Raw genomic sequence first — 14124 nt, 5'->3', positions numbered from 1 at the left:
TGGATGGAAAGTATTTACACAACATCGCCTGATGCTGGGTCCATGGCATTAGTGTGAGATTATAGGCTTTCATGTGTTGCACTGCATTTCCTGTCCCGTCAAAAATACTGGAGAATGTTGGCAGGACATATTTCGCTGGAATAGGTGCTTGTAATATTTCGCGTGAGAATGACGATCTCTCTGCTTCCTCTCTGGCTTCTGCCAGCTTCATTTTTCCTCCTCGCCCGTTATTGTTTTCCATTTCCACCTTAAGTTCTTCAAGCTGCTGTAGTATAGTTTGGTTCGCGTTAGTCTGCTCCCTTTCCCTTTGCATCACTGCCTCTAATGCTCTTTGTTCTATCATGCTTCTTTCTAAGGTCCCTCTGGTTTGTATTTCCAAACTGGTTTCTCTTATGCATCTCTGACTTTCGCGTTCGGAGCTCCTTCCCCTTCTACCATCGTATCTATGTGTTTCTTGTTCTGGGTTTTCTCTCCTTTATCGATTCCTCTTCCTTTCTCTTCATTCCTGCAACTTTCTTTCTAGGTTACGCGCATTTTCTCTTTCTCGCTCCCTTTCTAGTACTTCTCGTTCGTATTCAGCGTGTTGTTTTGTACTTCTCTTTCTTCACTACGGCATCTCTTCCCCCTCCTTGACGAACACCTGCTTGTATGAGTTTCTGCTTCTCAAGTATGAGTTCGTGTATGCATGCCTTCATTTAGCCGATTATTTTCTTCTGTTAGCAAGGCGTTTTGTCTTGCCATGTCTGCTCGCTCTTCTTCCAACTACGCGTCTCTTTCTCTGCTTCGCTCGAGTTCTTGCCTCAGTTCTCTTTCAACTCGCTTATCTTGTGCGAGGCGCTCTCTTAACTGTTGGATGGTCAGACTTTCCTCATCACCAGATTCTCGCCTCTTCATCGTGTCGCCTGCTCTTCATCTTTCATAGTCTCAGTGTCAGTCGTATGCACAACACCCTCTTCGTGGACAATTCTCTCTCCATTGTTGCTTTGTTGCGTTGGATTTTGGGTGATGGCATCGTTGTTTTGCTAACCCGTTTCTATGATAGAAAGTAGACTACGGTTGCGATTCTGTCGCTCTAACCCTCGTCTTTTTACAGCAGCTGAAGTTTCATCTTCGCCTCTAGATCCTCTTCTGGTTGCCACTCTATTACTTCTTCGTGTGGCGATAACGTATCCTTCTCTTGAAGCAATTCGCACCATTTTGATAATCAGAGATGTTGGTGAACAAGTTTAAGAAACTTGATGAGACTTTGGTTGTTGTTTCAGCTCCTCAGGGGAAATCTTATGAAAGGAACTTGTCAAATCTTTCTTGTCAGGGTTTTGAGTTGTGAATGACTCTTTGGTTGGAGTCTTTTAAGCAGGACGATGGTGTGTTTATCGGAACCTCATGGTAGTGATGATTTTTCAAAGACGGGATTTCTTTTGGAAATAACAAGTTGTTTACAGAGAATGATGGTTTTTAGCTACTAACTAGCAGGTGAGGATAATCCTCCCTGTTTCTAGCGCCAAAATGTAGTTGCAGGAAATCCCACAACTACACCATTTGAGATGATAATAACACAAATTCTAAGTCATGGAAATCAACTCAAACATTAATGATATTACACACCACCTGGACACTTGTATGATCTTCACAGACACTTTGTATTGAATGTGTGATGTTCTTACAACGATTAAAAAGACATTTGATACACAACAATGGAAGAAGTAAAGCTTGGAGCGAACTTTAATGGCTTATCTCTTTTCTATATAAGTGTTTCTTAGCTCTCTTACTTGACTGAATTATTTTTCAACCTCCCCGTCTCTTTATCATTTGAATCCTTATATAGGCAAATACATCAGTAGAAGACAACCAAAGTTCACACGCAAAATATCTGTTAACTGATTTTGTTTCAGCTTGTCTTATTCGTCAGGCTTTTGGGAGTTGTCCCTGTCTATCGCGTCGTTGCTTCTTATCTCTTTTGATGAATGTCGCGTTGTACTTGTCGTGTGATTACTCTTCGTGCTTCTTCCTTGCTATCGTGTAATTACTCTTTGCCTAATTTTCTTCATCGTGCTCATGGTTGTTTTAGCATGAGCGAAATTATGGATTTGTCTTGTGCGATATTTCTCCCCTACACCTGCGCTTGTTCCAAGCTCGCCCGCTCTCACATCACGCGCGCGCTACGTGTTCCATCTCACTCTTGTACATCCATTTTTTATGTTTGTTGTCCATAATGGAAACAAAATTAACAAACTTCAAATTTGTTGAATCCATAAAAACTGCTCTAAGAACTTCCAAAAGAAATAAAAATTTAACGCCCAATGCTCAACATTGTTTTTCTTCGTATTGGAATTCCCTACCACTAAACTTGTGCTTCAATAATTTAGTCGCTGAAGTGAGTTGAAAGGTAAAATAATTTCTCATCATCATGCATACTAAATTCAAAATCCTTACAACATGTATAGAACTACAGAACCAAAATGTATAAGACTCATCTAAAAAAGGAGTCTACATAGAACTTTTCTCTCAGACTTCCAACAAATTCCATTCCATCATTTCTGAGTTTACCACGCATGATATTTCCGAAATTAACACCACAATCACTAGAGATGATTTCCATATCTAAACACAGAACTGTTGCCACATATGAAATCAACACAAGATTTTCTTAACGCACTATTCAGTTTGATGGGTAGTTAGAGCGCGGGGACTATAGCTTCTAAACCATCAATCAATGGACACGTAGCTTGGTGGCAGATGGATTTTGTGTCGTAGGATGATCCAATGTTCACCAACTAGGCGACCTATCTAAAAATATGCTTGATAGTTTTCATTTAAAATGTTCACCAAGAAAGAAAGAAAAGGACTCAGAATGGATGCAGGATCTTTAATAAAGGAAATGTCCAAAACACGTCATCTCAGTATATTTTCTATCATTTTTGAAATTTTATATACAGAGGGATATAGATGGTAGTAGGTACACAAACACGAAGGAAATTAATTTACGGATCATAATCAGCTCTGAGTAAACCACCAAGGTAAGCAAATTAAGAAGAAAATATGGCTGCTAAACCAGGCATCCTCACTGACTGGCCATGGAAACATCTTGGAAGCAGGTTCAAGGTACTTTACATACATAATAATTTTTTCCCGTATGTTGAATATTATCACGTTAGACATACATCAACGTTAAATTTTTTTGATGATGATGAAGTACATAGTGTTGGCACCATGGGTGGTGGATAGCATGTATACTGCATTGAAGATGATGAGCAAATCTACATCAACAATAGCAGAGGAAGACATCAGCAGGGACGATGACACGATGATATACTTGATCATCTTGCCACTTCTTTTGTGGAGGACAATTCATGCCCAGATTTGGACAAGCTATGCTCGTTTTAAAACTTCCAAAGCTAAGAACAGAATAATTGACAAGCCCATTGAGTTTGAACAAGTTGACAGAGAAAGTAATTGGGATGAAAATATCATACTAAATGGAGTTTTATTCTACTTGGGTTGTAAATGGGTACCTGCTGCATCTATGGAGAACTCACCAATGCCATTTTGGAGAACAGATGGTGTAGTCATCACAATCCTAATTCATATGGGTCCAGTTGAATACCTATACTACTGGCTTCACAGAGCTTTGCATCATCATTTCCTTTACTCTCGCTATCATTCTCACCATCACTCTTCCATTGCCACTGAACCCGTCACATGTAAGTGTGTTGATCGCCTATTTATATGTGTACTGTTAATTTGGTTTCTGACGAAAATGGTTCTTTATGATTTTATGATGCAGCTGTTATACATCCAATTGGGGAGCTAGTCAGTTATTTTGTACTCTTTTTTATACCAATATTAACAGTGATTCTCACTGGGACGGCATCAATAGTAGCTATCGTTGGTTACACCACTTACGTTGATTTCATGAACTACTTGGGTCACTGCAACGTCGAATTGGTCTCAAGTTCTGTCTTCAGATTCTTTCCCTTTCTAAAGTACCTCTTTTATACACCATCGTAAGTATTAAATCTGTGTACGTAGTTATTAATCGATAAAGACAAAGTTAATTAATTTTCTCTATGACACCTGCATAGAAATGTAGATGTTTCTTTGTTCCTCAACGTGCAGGTTTCATTCCCTTCATCACACTCAGTTCCGCACAAATTACTCGTTGTTCATGCCAGTCTACGATTACCTATATGGAACCTTGGATACTTCTAGTGATGAATTGTACACAGCCTCAATAAGAAAGAGTGATAAACAACCAGATGTTGTTCATCTTGCACATCCAACAACACTCAATTCGGTTTACCACATGAGACTAGGACTGGCTTCCTTAGCATCAAGAACCTATAATCCTAGTACTACTAGTACCCAGTGGTATTTGATGTTGGCATGGCCATTGACACGCATGTGGAAAGTCTTGTTTGGTTACATCAGTTCTTTTGTTGTTGAGAGGAACACTTTCAATGGAAGAATAAGCCTTCAGACTTGGGTTGTACCAAAATATGCTTTCCAAGTAAGTAATAAAATAAAAAAAATTAATTTGAATATGGTAAACTGCCCTATCGCATCCGTGTGTAGAGTCATTTGGTGGTTATTGTTGCAGTACAAGTTAACCTCAGAAAGAAAGAAGATCAATGTCTTGATTGAGGAAGCCATACTAGAAGCTCAAAAGGCTGGTGTTAAAGTCATCAGCTTACGTCTTTTGAATCAGGCAAGCACTTTCTACAATTTTACGGTTTTACCCAAAGGTTGGACCATATGAATGAAAACCCAATGGGCCAACAAAATCCAGAGTCCAGACTCACAAGTTTCAATACCATTCATCATTTGCTAATGTTAATGTTGCATTCGGGATGAAGAACTGAACAAGAATGGTGAGGCATATATCGCAAAACACCCAACTATGAAGATTAGAGTTGTGGACGGAAGTAGTCTAACTGTTGCTCTGGTGGTCAACAACATTATCAAGATCATCCCTCAAGGAGCCAGCAAACAAGTGACAATGAAGGGAAAATTCACAAAAATAGCATATACAATTGCCTTTATTTTATGTCAAAGAGGTTATCAAGTAATTGTCCCATGTATGGATGAATTTGAAAAGCGCAAAATAAAGTTTAAGACCATGATGATGGAGAACACAATGTCACTAACATCCGACGATCGTAGTAATTTAAACCTCTCAACAACTACAAATCATGCTCATAATCAGGTACAAAAAGTCACAAATTTGGCCGGCCAAAACTCACACTTTCGATTAATGATCAAATAATGTATGTTTGCATGCAGCAGGTGTGGCTGGTCGGTGACGGATTTAGTGACGACGATCAGACAAATGCACCGGCAGGGACATTCTTCATCCCATTTTCGCAAGTTCCTCCATGGATTGGGAACTTAAAAACTATGCGTAAAGATTGCGTCTACTTTAATACACCGGCAATGACAGTTCCTTCTGAAATCGAAAACATTCATTCTTGCGAGGTAATTATAAAGCTTTTGTATTAAATCGAAATTATCACTGATTTTGATGTCGCCAACTTAGCACGATAGTATTGAATTTATATACAACAGGACTGGTTGCCAAGAAGGGTAATGAGCACGTCGCGAATAGCAGGAACAGTTCATGCATTGGAAAATTGGGGCTGGCATGAATGTGGTAGCAACTCGTCAATCACACTGGAGGCCGTCGAGAAAGTATGGGTTGCAAGTTTGCGACATGGATTCTGTCCTTTGGTACACCGAAAGTAATTAGTGATATTTATAATTTCTACAATAAAGCTGTATTGGGATATTGCAGCACCCGAAATACTTGGTGACATCATATAGTTATAGTGTTCATAACGATACATTAATACATTGATGTTTGAGCGTAATTAAATTCAGTTTTTTCACATTATAACTTTGTGAGTGTGACAAAAGTTTGAGCAAGTATTAGAGGATAAACACGGGTATGCTACAAAGAGATCAATGTGCACGTCTGAAGTGAGTGACTGTGGGCTACCATTAAAGATACATGATGCTCAGTCAATGCAACTACTAGATTATAGGATCAGGTCAAACAATAAATCCTCTAATGTAGATAGATAGTTTCACCTAGTCAAGATATCGGTTGTTATTCTATCTTCTAGGTTTCGTATCCTATCACCTATAAATAGGATCACTATGTAAATGTAAAACTATCTCAGAGAAATCATCTGAAGATCAATAATATTTCACCCTACGGAGTTTGTCAGTGGACGTAGGCCATTAATGCCGAACCACTTTAATACCTCTCTCCTTCATTTGATTTTGGTTTGTAGATTAATTTCTTTATGATTAATTTATGTTTATCATTGATTTAATATTAATAATGTTTTTGTAATCAATGATATTCATCTTAGATTTGATCTACATATCAAAATCTAAGATGGTATCAGAGCAGAAATGCTCTTGATTCAATCGCTTCCGCAATCCAGTTTTTTATAACTCCATTCTTGTTCTTTTTTAAATGAGCAATCAGCTATTCATGGCTGTATCGGTATCAATAGAACAAATATCGTGAATTGAAATATTGCATCAGGTGTTTCAGTGTTTTCATATTCCTTTTTTTTGAGACCCAATTAAGGTGAGTCATTTTCTTTAATCAATCAGAAAGTTCATTTTTTTTATCTTTTTCAAATGAACTTATTAATATTACAATCTTTTGAAAATACAAATCGACGCCCATTTTCATGATCACTTTGAACCATTTGGTTCTTAAAATGGATTAAGTTTTTTCTTCCCCAGCAAAGACCTGTATCTCTGTGGACAGTTACGGACACCTATTATGTTCTAGCTGTTTTATACAAAGCAATATTTTCTTTCCTTTTTCTGCCATTGTTCACGGCAAGATCCATGGAAAATATACATATTCCATTTTTGGATTCATAATCATATGACACGATAATCTCCGCTAATTATCTCATATCTTGCCATTTCAGAATAGTTCTTTGTTCCAAAAATATTTTTGGCATATCCAATAATATTTTTTCTCCGTGAGTATTGGTACTCCCATATGGTTATGGTCTCCCTATCCATCACTATCATTTTTAACTCATATCTAACATCGTTTCTAAACTGATCATTATGCATCATGTCCTCCAACAGGTAAGATCAAACTTCCTGGTTGTTGCTGCACATACCTCTCCCTCATCTCCAGTGGAGGAATCTTTGCAATTTTCTTGATATCATACAATGATATTCTCTGCTTTTGCATTGAACACAGAATATTTGCAATTTTTTTTTCTAAAACCTTTGGTATCATACAATAATCCCAAGATTCTTTCTTTTTCTTTCATCCTGTTCTGCGATGTAGAAAAAGGTTGTGATCCTATTATTTCAAAAGGTTGTCTACAGAAGTTTATTTAGTTCCTTGAACTACGTGTGCAAGTTTTTCTGTTCAATCTATCAACGAAGCTTTTCTTCTCATGGGTTCAGTACCCTAGTACCTGGTACGTACATCAGTTCCAGTCCTAGTTAATAACCTTGTCTTTATCGATATACAGATTGGATAAGTGATTTTCATTCTCTTTGTTGACATGTTGGTGTACTAGAGATATGTCGCCAACAATCGCCTTTTTTTTCGGCATCACCGAAAGATGTCTTCTTACTTGCTTTTCCAAACAACGTGCTATATTTTTGCGCAAATATAACAAGCATCATCCGCTTCAGTTTCAATTTCTTTTTCTTTCTCTCATATATCATTTTTCATCAACTCTTGTTTTTCAAGAATGCTCACTATAAGATGATTGATGGGATTTGTTTTCCTCTGTAGACATTCATCGACTCTGTTTTCACGAGGTCTCTCATTCTAATATTTAGTGTTCCTGTTCCATCTCAGCCTTGATAAGCTTGTGCTTGTCTATATCAGCATCAAGATATACATCAGTGCGTTCTTTGAACATGTACACTAAATATCTTCATGTTCCATTTTGGGATTTCATTTTCTTCCAAAAGATTCTATGGATACGAAATCCCAGGATACTTTCATTTTTTGGATATCCAATGCTTAAAAAAAAAAAAAAAAAAATCCGATATATTTTGCTTCCGTTATGGAAAGTATGTCGTCATTTGTTTTGACTACCAGTATTTTCCACATCCTTGTGATCAATTACCAAAATTCCCTGTAGTTCATATATTGGCATCGCATTTGACGCCTTTTATTCTGCATTTTTGTGTTCATAAAGGTGTAGTATTTTAATCAATCATTAAGCAACAAACTCATTGTGTTGTTTTCTAAACCTAAACTTACTTTGTTGTTCTCTACCAACACCGTAGTTTCTTGTAACAGTCATCTAATAATGATCCTACGTTCATGTTTCTCAATTCTCATCATGAACAACTAGTTGATTTAACTAGTTTCTCAACTTCAAAGCACTGTACGTGATGGGTACAGTCTTGTCTATGCTATTTATTTTATTTTTATGCCTTGTTCGTCAGGCACTGCCATTCCATATCACTCTGATTGGATTATTCATCTGAGGAAGATTGTTTGTTACTGTTGATTAAAAAAATTTCAGCAGCTCATTATTAAACCAAACCCATTTCTTTTCCTACCCGGCCAAATGAATCCATTTCACCCATCCAAGTTTTTTTTTTCTCTATTTTTTTTTCTCTATTTTTTTTTCTTCCCATTAGGCAATCCAGGCCATTTTCAACACAAACCATTACATTTTTGCTCCCGTGAAGATCAGTTTTGCTCCTCATACATCACTTTTGTTCAAATGTCAATGTGATCGACGATTAAGTGCCTGTGAAGGTAACAGCTAACGTTCACTACATCAAGTTAGTTTTATATGTCATCATGATCATTAATGTTTTTCTTCTTGATCTTTATCATCATATCAAGAGCTCAATCTCTATAATACAATCTGGAGGTTAGTACTTTGTATCCAGGGAGTATCATGATCTTTGTTTACTTATCACAATATTGTTGTTCTCTCTCGACATAATCAAAATCAATATCCTAAACATTGATTATTTGATTAATTCATTCCCAAAATAACAATATTTTGGTGACCTAATATTTATCTGAAAATATTTTCCATATTTTCTATAGTCCACCCTATATATTTCTCATGTTTAGTCAAATTTCCTAAACATTGATTATTTAAGTCTGATTATGATGTAAATCAAATCCATCTTCCCTTTTTGGTCACTGAATCTTTTGTGTCCATGAGATATAATCGGAATAATTTCTTACAAGGCCATATGATTCAGATCTTGCTCCAATATTTATGAGCTTGAAATATTTTTACAGATACTCTTGTTGTCAAATGGATTTCTCCATTCTATTCTCCGCATCTTTATTGTTTATCAAAGATGCTTTGTTTTCTGTCATTCTTGTCACTAAGAATATTCAATTTGATACTTCCTCATCCGTTTTTTTTTTCTCAATTGTCAACTGACAATTTCACGCTGGGATAACTATAGGCGATTTCGCTGCACCCTCTTTTCTCAATTCTGGTAATTCAGGATTACCCGTATCTATTACCAATCTCGGTGATTCAATCTCACCTGCAGTTTCTCAAAATACTACTAATAATCCAGTAGTATCTTCTACAGTTCCTTTACCTAATCGCAACTCATGCTCAGCACGTAACAGTGCTTCTCAATCTGGTATGCAATACTATTCATTTGTTTCGCATTGAGAACAACTAGTTTCTCTACCTAGTTTTCTTATTTGATACTGCCATTTTATCGGCTTTTCAAGGAATCAAAGATATGTTTATTGTTCTTTGAAGCTGCCATCAGCTATTGGCTCTTTAAATTCTGGTCAAATCCTTACCTCCAAAGATATTTTCCATCTTTTGGAATCTCATGTCAATTCATCTCCAAATTCCATCTTTTAATACGCATGTTTGTTTGCACAATTGGGTTTGGATCAATATTTCAAAGTATGGAGGATTCATCATAAAAGACGATACGAGTTTTGGGGATTCTTTATCTCTGTTTGTTTGCAATCAACAACCCAACATATCAATATCCAATCAAGTCCACTAAGCAACCAGAAGAGCCACCATTCCGTATATCTTCTCGAGTTTTGAAGATTTTTCCGCTGCTTCTGTACCTTTGTTCAAGTGTTCAAGTTCTGTGGTCCGTGATTGAAGCTCAAAGTACAACTTATACGGTTTTAGGTTACAAAGTCTTTCCCCGAAGATTTTTCAAGTTGTACACTTCAACAAATTTCCGTGTCCACCTTGAGGGGGGGTATTAGAGGATAAACACGGGTATGCTACAAAGAGATCAATGTGCACGTCTGAAGTGAGTGACTGTGGGCTACCATTAAAGATACATGATGCTCAGTCAATGCAACTACTAGATTATAGGATCAGGTCAAACAATAAATCCTGTAATGTAGATAGATAGTTTCACCTAGTCAAGATATCGGTTGTTATTCTATCTTCTAGGTTTCGTATCCTATCACCTATAAATAGGATCACTATGTAAATGTAAAACTATCTCAGAGAAATCATCTGAAGATCAATAATATTTCACCCTACGGGGTTTGTCAGTGGACGTAGGCCATTAATGCCGAACCACTTTAATACCTGTCTCCTCCATTTGATTTTGGTTTGTAGATTAATTTTTTTATGATTAATTTATGTTTATCATTGATTTAATATTAATAATGTTTTTGTAATCAATGATATTCATCTTAGATTTGATCTACATATCAAAATCTAAGAGCAAGACTAAAAATCTTCATATCTAAGGGTGATTAAATTGTACTTATTTACTAATGCTATTATATTCTCAAAAGAAACAAGCGAAAGGAACTCATAAGTTCCTACCACCTTTCAAGTACAATAATAACTTTTGAGGGTGCTATCTTGGCACCTTATTTAGTTATCTGCGTTCTTCAGAATACATAACTCCAGTTTATCACTTAAGCAATTAGTACTTGAGAGCATATTTTACTAGACCAGGGATATGGGTATTCATAAAGTATTCGTCCCAATTGATGCATTTGGGATCAAAATAAAATGTATATTCCTCAGCTGCATTCCCTCTTACAGATGCTCTTAACCTCTCTGTATTCGAGTCGGCAAAGCTGAAAAGATAGATGCAACAATGCTAATTCAGGTTAATGAGAATAACTAATTTTACCTTTAGTAGTACTTGGGATGAGTATGGGGCTACTTACATTCCTTCGAACAATATGTAAGGTTCATAGAATTTGACTAATTTCATTATGAAGGTTATCTTCCGTTCAGCATCATTACATTTGTCGCGAAAATAATCGCAAAGCAGGGAGTTCACCAAGCGCAAACCCTGGGAAAACAGTGAAATAGTTTGGTGAGAGTAGCTAAATTATTATCGTCGGAAAGAGAATACATATTAGTACGTAAATAGGGATATAACTAACCTTTAAAGGCAACATGTGAGTTATGTAGAGGAAAGTAAAGAAGCTGGCTGTGGTTGGGAAAACATAAGGATAAGAAACTTGAATAGGTTTTCCCTTATGTTTGCTAGTGGGTGATGAGATTAATGGGTTCTTCGAAAAATAATTGTATAGGTAACATCTCAGCTTAATGTATTCGAATGGTGACCTTGCAGATGAACCCACTTGATATATGATTGGCTGACGATTATCAGATGGTTGATTTGCATGGCCTACCATTGCCATTGCTGCATTCACCACCATGTCCCCTGGAATCTGTGTATCATTTGTTAATATTAATTATTAATTCCTCTATATAGAGATGATCTGTTATTTCGAGTGATCAATGTTCTTTTGCGGACCACTAAACCTAAGCAATTACAATTTTTTGCTTTAGGCTATTCTTTAGCGCAAAGCCGCAGACCTCAGTGCTGATACACTTACCAAATCCATAATGAGACCAGCCCTTCCAAGAAAGCATTTAATCTTTCCTTTACCCCCAGCAAGGATAACGCTATCAATAGTCCTGTATTAATTGAAACAGCAATCAACTCGGACCAGCGTACTTGCAAGTTCTAAATCGTGCAAAGTAACAACTAATTAACAAGGTCCTGGAGCGGGCCTCCCACAAGGGGAACCCATGAGGTTAGCTGCTAGTCTCAAAAAAAAATAAAAAAAAATAGTAGTTCCTTTACTATTCAGGGGGAGTCTGTTGCTCCGACTTGGATATAATTAGTCTCTTATTAGAAGAAAAAAAAACTTTGTACCAATGTCAATTAACTTTAATATTAGGATCATTTCCTATCAAAAAATAATATCTGAAGAATATTTATTGAGTTTGACCTTATGTTATTTTTATTTTATTTTTATATGCGAGGATACTGCCATTAATTGCTTAGTAATAATTTAAAAAAAATGGTAATAATATTAATTACTTTTTAGTAATAATAATAACAGTAACAGGGATGTATATGTTAGCCAACCTGATGCCTTCAATCCATCCAGGAAATGGTTCTTTAAAAGTTGAGGTGATCATGTTGGGTCTAAGAATAACAACTGGATGATCATTTCGACTTTCTATCAATTCACCGATTTCTATCTCTCCCATTGCTTTCGTAAATACATACGTATTTGGCCATCCAAACAAGCTTGCCCTGTTTTCACAAGAATATAACTATTTATCTTCTAATTAAATTTTAACTATTTAGCTTCTGCTTTTATCTGAGTCAAATTTCTAAATTTTTCTATATCCATTAAGTTTATCAATTGATAGTATTGTGTTTATGTTTTTTGCTTAATTCATCATTTATTTAAAAGACTAAGTGTAAAATTTCATAATCAAAAGAGAAGTTGTTCACATGATAAACCTTCGAAGGCCAAATTCTTTCATGGCTGTCGTTTCTTCTTTGTATGAAACTTGCTCATCTTTGAGTTCTTGCAGTTTCTGGGAGATCAGTTTCATCTCTATTTGGCTGTCCAACTTCGGCGAAGTCGTTCCATTCAGTGTTTCACCTTTCCTCAGAGGATTCTCTAATAAAAATCCGGACTTCTCTCCCCATACATATGCTGTAAATTTAGATTTATTAAACTAACTAATTAAAGCAATTTAAACCCCAAGAAAATTCCTTTACCTGTTGATACGTAGAGAAGCAACTTAAGATTTACGCACTTCATACAGAACTCCAAAACATTCTTAGCTCCCACAATATTGGTATCAAATGCAACATCATATCTAGTTCAATTACCAACGACAAAAAAGGAAGAGTTATATTATGTTTCATAGGATAACTAGATAAGGTTTTCTTGTAATGCCTTCTACTTGATTCCATGATGCCTTAATTATTTACCTCTCATTAAAGTTGGTGGTTGCAGCAAAGTTTGCAACAAAATCGACTTCACTCCACAATTTCCTTGTCAGTTCGGGATCACGGATTCCTAAGTTTTCTAAAGTGACATCTCCGGCTATTGGTGTCACCTTTTCCGAAAGGAATGAGTTGAACCCAACCCCATGTTTTGTCTTCAAGACTCTGAACGCCTCCTTTTCTATCACCTACGAATGATTGACAATACTGTAAACTTACGCGTACAGAAAACTTTTGTACTTGAAAACTTTAGCGGTTAAGTAGTGTAATTGAAAAGACTTATTTATCAATGTGTAACAACTAACAAGCTAGACTATAACTAAGACTTATGAAAGCGTACCTCGCTATGGAAACGTTGAGTAACCGAGGCAGAATCGGAAGCTCTTATGAGAAGAAAAAGTTGTTTCAAATTAGGCTGAACTCTTAGCAATTTCTCCACAAAAACTGCAAAACAATGTGGTAGACTATTATATTGGTTTCAGTAATCGGAGAAAACACATATATGCATCGAGCCATAAAAAACAAATAACACATACATGCATGGGGTACTTACGCTTAGCAAGAAAACCAGTTGCGCCAGTAACAAGGATGCTCTTGTTATCAAGATACTCAACAATGGAATTCAACTCCATTACAACCTCAAAATGAAAGTTATCGAGACAGAGACTGAAAGAAGAGGATAGCAGTACTTATTAGTTAGATAAGCTTGTGTTTATGACAAAAGTTTGGGCAAGACATACTCTGTATTTATAAGTGATTAAAATTAATGTGCTTCTTACCTAGTTTATCAGTATTATATTGATGTAATGCTTAGTGACCTGTGTAATATTTTTTCATAACAAAACATAGATTTTATTTAGGAGGTTTTTG

General features: G+C 36.2%; 2 protein-coding genes across 2 annotated transcripts; one reads left to right on the top strand and one right to left on the bottom strand.

Moving 5' to 3' along the window:
- Nucleotides 1–3039: 3039 nt before the first annotated feature.
- On the top strand, nt 3040–5739 carry LOC113290441 (protein ECERIFERUM 1-like). Its single transcript, XM_026540047.1, has 8 exons — nt 3040–3102; nt 3194–3701; nt 3785–4004; nt 4117–4507; nt 4598–4707; nt 4849–5191; nt 5281–5472; nt 5563–5739. Exons 1-8 carry the CDS (start codon nt 3040–3042, stop codon nt 5737–5739), a joined length of 2004 nt encoding a protein of 667 aa, XP_026395832.1.
- Nucleotides 5740–10905: 5166 nt separating this feature from the next.
- LOC113290440 (fatty acyl-CoA reductase 3-like) lies at nt 10906–13886 on the bottom strand. The gene is made up of 10 exons (XM_026540046.1): nt 13808–13886; nt 13595–13698; nt 13240–13442; nt 13024–13124; nt 12760–12958; nt 12376–12546; nt 11837–11918; nt 11378–11668; nt 11156–11283; nt 10906–11062 (listed from the first exon to the last, which is right to left on the bottom strand). The coding sequence occupies exons 1-10, from the start codon at nt 13884–13886 to the stop codon at nt 10906–10908; spliced, it is 1515 nt and encodes a 504-aa protein (XP_026395831.1).
- Between the last annotated feature and the right edge of the window lie 238 nt (nt 13887–14124).

Source organism: Papaver somniferum, chromosome 6, assembly GCF_003573695.1.
Source record: "Papaver somniferum cultivar HN1 chromosome 6, ASM357369v1, whole genome shotgun sequence".
In the NCBI taxonomy this organism is placed as follows: Eukaryota; Viridiplantae; Streptophyta; class Magnoliopsida; order Ranunculales; family Papaveraceae; genus Papaver; species Papaver somniferum.
The sequence above is the reverse complement of the archived record's forward strand: the minus strand, read 5'-3'. Positions and strand labels throughout refer to the sequence as shown.

Excerpts from the sequence above, each read along its gene's own strand:
- LOC113290441 (XM_026540047.1), top strand. The coding sequence starts at position 3,040 with ATGGCTGCTAAACCAGGCATCCTCACTGACTGGCCATGGAAACATCTT. Across the intron at positions 3,103-3,193 it reads ATCTTGGAAGCAGGTTCAAG|TACATAGTGTTGGCACCATG; the intron begins GTACTTTACATA and ends ATGATGATGAAG. Across the intron at positions 4,708-4,848 it reads TTACGTCTTTTGAATCAGGC|TGAAGAACTGAACAAGAATG; the intron begins AAGCACTTTCTA and ends TTGCATTCGGGA.
- LOC113290440 (XM_026540046.1), bottom strand. The coding sequence starts at position 13,886 with ATGGAGTTGAATTCCATTGTTGAGTATCTTGATAACAAGAGCATCCTT. Across the intron at positions 11,669-11,836 it reads CTGGTCTCATTATGGATTTG|ATTCCAGGGGACATGGTGGT; the intron begins GTAAGTGTATCA and ends AATGATACACAG. Across the intron at positions 11,284-11,377 it reads CTCACATGTTGCCTTTAAAG|GGTTTGCGCTTGGTGAACTC; the intron begins GTTAGTTATATC and ends CTGTTTTCCCAG.